The sequence below is a fragment of the Curcuma longa genome, chromosome 4 (assembly GCF_044706935.1).
Source record: "Curcuma longa cultivar G26 ecotype Majalengka, Jawa Barat chromosome 4, ITB_CL_G26_1.1, whole genome shotgun sequence".
Lineage (NCBI taxonomy): Eukaryota > Viridiplantae > Streptophyta > Magnoliopsida > Zingiberales > Zingiberaceae > Curcuma > Curcuma longa.
In genome coordinates, this window is record NC_133864.1 from 10,368,094 (window position 1) to 10,374,871 (window position 6,778).

A 6,778-nucleotide genomic window follows, 5' to 3' on the forward strand; every position below is an offset into this window, starting at 1 on the left:
ATAGGTGGAAATTATTTTCTGAGTGGGATTTCAAACTATGATGCTTCAGTTTATGTCACAAAGTATCTTATAGTTGCATTATGTGCGAGGTTAGTCAATAATTATTAGTTTTATCAATTATTTTTTATCCATCGTGGTCAATTATAATTTTTTGATTTACCTCTTTATAGATTGTCGTAAAATCAATCGTGTGAAATCGTTAAAGTGATAAATTTTACTTTTTACCGAAGTCAATTGTGTTTTATTTTAGTGCGTAAATAAATATAATTCTAAAAAAATATCACAGGCCTAGAAATATGATTATATGATTGTGAAGTTACATTTGGCAATATTAGACACAAAGTCAAAGATATGATTGGTCTTGCACTTCAAATTTAGTCATGCGCGACTTGAGTCAGTTCTCCCCTCCACCATTTTCTGATTTAAATAGGTCAAATGACTAAAATGCCATTGCAAACATTTGTTAAAAATTGATGGTATTATGGTGCTTAGCCTATATTTTGATGGTATAGGTGAGTTGATTACGACGTAGCAGACTTGCAGAAGAGGGCAAGGGTTCGAATCCTGACAAAGTCAGGCAATACTGCTCTACTGCGTCGTAACCAATTGCACTTTCTCGATTTACCTCCTCACAGATGGTCGTGAGACCGATCGTGTGTTGGGACCGCTAAGGTGACGGATCCACCTTTTTGTAGAAGATGGTATTTTTTTTCTTATTTATTTTTATAGTTTATCTTAAAAAAAAAAATCGTGGGCCGCCGGTGAATCGGGACCAAGATGAGAGTGACCGGGCCGTGACGAGGCCGGCTCGAGTTGGTGACTCCACAAGGATTGTTTTCCATCGTTTGCCTTTCCTACCGCTATAAATTCTAGGCGGTCGCTGTGTAGAGCTCAAATCTCCTGCTAATTACTTCTCCCGCCAGTTCAGGTGGAAATGGAGCAGGATCTCCTGAAATCGTTGCTCTTCTTCACCGATCAGCGCCTTTGCTCGGCGGAAATCCTCGCTCCGTGCCAGGTTTTTAGATCGAGCGTGTGGCTTCGTCTATTCTTTTCTTCTTCAACATTTCGACGCTTTTTCTTCAATCCTTGTTCGTCTAGACGCGTTTCTCGGACGGTGAATCTAGGTTTTCCTTGCACTCATCTGCAGGTGCGAGCACGAATCGAAGTCGCCGTCCTCAATTTCCTGAAAACCCTCACCGCTCCCAACCCAGCCGTATCCAATCTCGCACTGGTAGGCCTCTTTCTCGATCTGCAAGCTCGTGAAGGGTTTCGGGCTTTCCCTTTGATTTTGGATTCGTTCCTTGTTATTAGGGTTTTCGTCGTGTTTGTTGTAGCTATACGTCGTTTGTTTTGAGTGATTTGGGATCACAGTGCGCTCACTGATAACCCTATCTGATGTGATAGATCAGAAGGAAATCTGATAATAGCGGGCTCCGTCAAGGGTTCTTGAGTGAGGTCTCATCACTCTATCTGTCGCACTCAGTTTGCAACAGATACTTCATGAGAGAAAAGGACGCAAAACCTTTCATAAGAGGTATAGTTTCTGTAATTAACTCCCAACATCTTGCACGATACACACAACATGGATTTGTTGTGCTTATTGAGTTTCTCCTGCAGTATGGATGGTCATGGCGATGTGCTTCCGCATTGTTGGGGAGGGGAAGATTGTAACGCAAAGAGAACTTTTCTATAAGCTGCTTTGTGACTCACCTGACTATTTCACATCTCAGGATCAAGTCAACAGAGCAGTGCAAGGTCACCGTGTTCTACCACCCAAATTCGTATCGAGTATTAACTATAATCTAAGTTTACTTTGTGCCTAGTTTCTCAACTTTCCCAAATAATTGTTGCAGATGTTGTTGCATTGCTTCAGTGCACTCGACATAGTCTAGGTATCATGGCTGCTAGCAAAGGTGCAGTTGTTGGGAGGTTGCTCTTAGAGGTGCAGCCCTGCAACCTTTTGTTTTAAGCAATCCAGATTTGTGTTTCAAGTTTATATTACTTATGTCATGTATGATGTAGCATTCATCTTTTAGCTGAATGCTATCCACTTATTAAATGAACATTGGAAGAGAAGTGTTGTCTTTTTCCCTTTCTGTTGATTTATCTATACTACTTATTGCTGATATATTGTATGTTAATAGGAGCCTGGTGAACAGACAGTTGACTGTTCCATGCTTGGACAAGCCGGCTATGCTATAACCGGAGACCTTTATGCATTGAACAGACTTGTTCTTAATTCTGATGCTAGATATATCATCATAGTAGAGAAGGTAAACTGAGGCCTTTTGCAAATTATGGTAATAAATACTCTCAATTCCACTAATATTATTTAATTGAGTAGGATGCTATATTTCAGCGATTGGCAGAAGACCAGTTCTTCAACAAATCCCATCTATTATAATCACTGCTAAAGGATACCCTGACATTGCTACAAGGTTGATGCATGCATTAATTCTGTATGATTTTCTCTGTCCTAAGATTGGGTCGTTGGATCACTTCCTCAATCAAATAGTATGCATTTTTAGTCACTGCTTAAAGATATCCTGGTATTGCAAAAGGTAAACTCAAGTGATAATTCTGTATGATTATTGTTGGAATTTAGGAGACCTGAGTTGTTGAAGACTAGTTGCAAAGATTCCATTTGACTGGGTCGTGCAAATCTTTCTATCATTGGTTGTTTTAGTCGTGCTTGTGCCATTATTAGGTAAATGATGTCCAGAGCATTTTGAAGCCTAGCACAAAACACTACACCTATCCCATGTTTTATATGTTTGAGTTGTCTGCACATCAAAGTGTGAGATCAGGGAAAACAGTTGTGAAATCTTTGATAGAAGCTTTTGAAACAGTTCAAAAACCTTTTTGAGTGACAGCTTTAATGTTATATAAAAGTAACAAACTGTAGTTTGTTTTTTTTTCAGATAAAGTTGCCTATAGTTTTGGACATTTGTAATTCTGATGGTATAACTGATTTAGTTTTCCTCTTAGAACTTTGATTGATATGCATATTGATCAAAAGAAAGACAAGAACTTAGTGCATTGGAAGAACAAATTTATGTAAATCCCTTTTGCTATGTAGACTTGAGGAAGATTCAATTTCACCATAGATATTATACAAAGTTGCTCCTTAAGCTAGTCTAATTGTTTAAAGACTCCTAAATTGTAGGCTTTGCACATTTTGTATTGCAGTGAAGCTCCATCTTAGGATACTAAGTGCCTTTGTCACATAGTCACTCCTTTGCATCTAATGTGTAGCCTCAAATGCTGACTTAATTTGCAGTAACTCGAGTAACTCTTACAGAAAAGTGAAGAAAACAAGAGTAAAAAGAGAGCTAGAACACTTAAGCATAAAAGGTGCTTATGCCTTTATTAGATTCAGAAAAAAAACCAAAGTAGGGTAAGGGGGTGCTTAATGAGCAAGAATTATTCAAAGATTTAATGTGGTGCTTCAATGCCAATCAAATGCTTGAGAAGAAACCTCTGTCCCAAAACTCTTTTTTTTTCCTTTTTTGATTTGCCGCGTTGTTGGCCACCTTCATGCATTGCATGCCCATGCCACTGACATCCACTGAGTGTTGTGTGCCGCCTCACCCTATTGTTGTGCAACCTCCTCTATTGAGATCTCTCCGAGAGCTGTTGTGGTCCTGTTGGGTGCCAAAATTGCCTTATCATCCAGTCTTTGTTGTCATCCTTTCTATTCGTCCTTTCACCACATGTATCTTTGTCAGTGGAAAAAACCCTAGGCCTTCTCATTGAGTTGCCCAAAGTAGCGATCCCTTCGATCCCTCTTCCTTCTTTTTTGAGTTGTCGCAACCCCTTTAACAACCACAATTGCATAGTGGTCGTATCACCTCATGAAATCATTGTGCTAGTCCTTATTTCTAAAATGTTTATGTTTTTAGTAAATTAGGTTTTGTTGTGTTGTTGGTGTGGTAACCATGGTTGTCAAGTATTGGGTTAGGATCAACCAAGAAAAGGTGTGTTGGTAGCATCCTTAATCATCGAGGTAGATTTGTATCCTTGTTTCATTGTTGTAGGTAACCTCTGTAATGGTTGGACATTGTGAATTGCGAAGTTGATTTTGATTTTTGATTGGAGTTCTTGGTTGTTGAATTGGGATGGAGTGTTTGGGTGTGTAAATGAGGTTGATTTGATTGCAAAAATAATAATTTGAGGTTGATAATAATATGATGATTTTATTGATTGCTATTCAATTAGACGAGGTGATGAATTATTGGGACTAGATTCATTGGTTATTTTAGATGCAACCTATGATTATGTCATTGCAATAGTATGATGATTATGACCCTGGAGGATAACATTTTGATATTGTGAATATTTGATTATGATGATGTTTATTGTGAGGACATTGAGGGGAATTTGGATTGGAGAATTAATTTTAATGTGTAATTGGTTGGTTTGAGGTAATGAATATAGATAGTTTGGTCAAAGAGGAAATTTGATTATGGGTTGAGGATTAAATAGTTTCAATTGGAAGATATGAATGATGTAATAATTATAACTTTTGAGATGACTTTTCAATATTGTCGGAAGGATGATCATAGGTAGTTAGTTATATAGATGATGCTATCTTGGGGTTGGATTTAACACACTAGATCTTATAGAGAACTCAATTTACTTTGTTCTATCTGCTTGAACAGTTCGACCTTATGCTCTTATACCTTGTTCATATTGTTGTTGATTTTCAATGACCTCATACATGAGAGATCTTTACTTGGTTATCAGTGCTGATAGGTGTGTTGAACCTTAGATAAGGAGATGGGGAAAGGGAAGTTTGGCATGGAGGAGAGGTGTCGATTGCAGAAGTTTATTGTAGCTTCGACGACTTTGTGGAAGTTTTAACCATAGCTAACTTCACAGAAGCTTTTGTTGTAGCTTCACTTACCTCACAGGAGCTCTCGCTGTAGCTTTGATGACCTCGAGGAAGTTTTTGTTGTAGCTTCGCTGGCCTCGTGGAAGCTTTTGCTATGCTTCACTGACCTAGCGGAAGCTATGCTAAAACTTCATTGGCCTTAGAGGGAGACTTTGATTGCATTAGTGTGATGTTCCAGTCCCTGAAACACCTAGTGAACTCATGGATCTGAAACACCTTGTGATCTCCTGAAACACTTCATGATCTCCACAAAACCTTTCCCGACCTCTGAGGAATACTCTGTCTGTGTTCCAGTTGTTGCAGGCTGTTCCACAGTTGTCAGAAATGAGAAATTTTGCCTATGCCAACTGGACTTAATGAGATCTTAATCAAATGCTTTATTTTGTCCTTGATCCTAACACTCTAAAACTGCTAGTAACTACATTACCTAGTATTTTTCTTTCACCCCATGTGCCTACTCTTAAATCTCCATAAGATCAGGTCTTCAATTAGGTGATCCACACTCCTACAGCTTCCTAAATTGTTAGTGGTGGCAAATTGTTTATCTTATTGGAAAGAACCTCCTAATAGCAAGAGCAACCGCTTTGGAAAGTTTTTAATATGTATTGTTTACCTTCTTGTTTGTTGATCATCGTTTTGCCTGAATTACAAAGTCAAGGTGCAGCCAATATGTTGGGCAATTTTTTCACAGCATCAACTGCCATCACTATTGCAAACTATCTTCTCTTTCACATGTTTAGTCAATTTTTCTGTTTTCATATTTACGAATTTTTTTTTATCTTGAATAGGTTCTTTGTACATAGACTAAATCAGACATTTCCACTCCTGCCAATCCTGGGTCTAGTTGATTGGTATATCCCACCGGGACATCTAACCATGTGATTCCCTTGATATTTTTTCCACACCGATAACTTGAAAATTTTTTTTTACAGGAACCCAGCTGGATTAGCAATAATGTGCACCTACAAGTTTGGAAGTGTAAATATGGGTTTAGAGTCATACAGATATGGTTATTAAACAACAGTTCTTGCTTTCTATTATGCATGCAATTTATATGTTCTGAGTTCATTGAAATTACAGCTTGCAATGTCAGATGGCTTGGATTACGAGCAGATGATTTGAAGATTATACCACAACAAGCGTTGACTCAGTTAACACCACAGGATATGAAAAAGGCGAAAAGCCTCATGACATCCAAGGTTTTGCCGGTATGCAATTCGACCACGTGAATCTGGTTCCAGGTCATCATAATCTGGAAACAATTGATCCTGTCTTGCAAAGGATATTATTTTTCTTTGAAAAAATGATTGTGAGTCACGACAGTCACATCAATTCCATTACCATAGGAGCCCAGTTACAGTCACTCAGAATCCATTACAATGTATACCTGAAACAACATGCTAAGGTAGAAAACCAAGCTAACTCCCTATTTGGCCAAGCCTTTCCAAATAATTGGCCAAGTAGCGAGTTGTCACCCTTGTCTTCCACATGTTAAGCTGTTCATACCATGATTGAAGCACACAGGAAGCATCCACATTACTGAGTTAATGATAACATCACAGCGAGACATGAAGCATCCATAATGTATTTTGTAAGGATATTGTTTCTAGGTATCTGTCATAGATCAATTGGATATTCCACTCTTGTTCTTGCCTGTCCTGAATTGAGGGGCTGGACTTGAATCCCCTCCAGGACAGTCAGCTGACTTGTGTTTGTCTTTTGATCATTAGTGGGGTCTTTGATTTGCAGGAGAGTTATCGAGTTGAGTTAGCAATCATGGTTGAGAAAGGAGAACGTGCAGAAATTGAAGCTCTGTACTACCATGGATTTGATTTCTTGGGAAGATACATTGGAAAGAAGATTGTACAGGCCGATTACATTTGA

The 6,778-nt window shown here is 38.5% G+C and overlaps 1 protein-coding gene across 1 annotated transcript; it reads left to right on the forward strand.

The window, feature by feature from the left end:
- Positions 1–934: 934 nt before the first annotated feature.
- Positions 935–6,778, forward strand: LOC141828662 (meiotic recombination protein SPO11-2-like). The gene is given in 12 exon segments (XM_074716116.1): positions 935–1,015; positions 1,148–1,231; positions 1,405–1,534; positions 1,618–1,755; positions 1,854–1,942; positions 2,145–2,273; positions 2,345–2,384; positions 2,387–2,438; positions 5,683–5,745; positions 5,827–5,903; positions 5,975–6,102; positions 6,644–6,778. Coding segments are annotated over 12 exon segments (1,146 nt in total).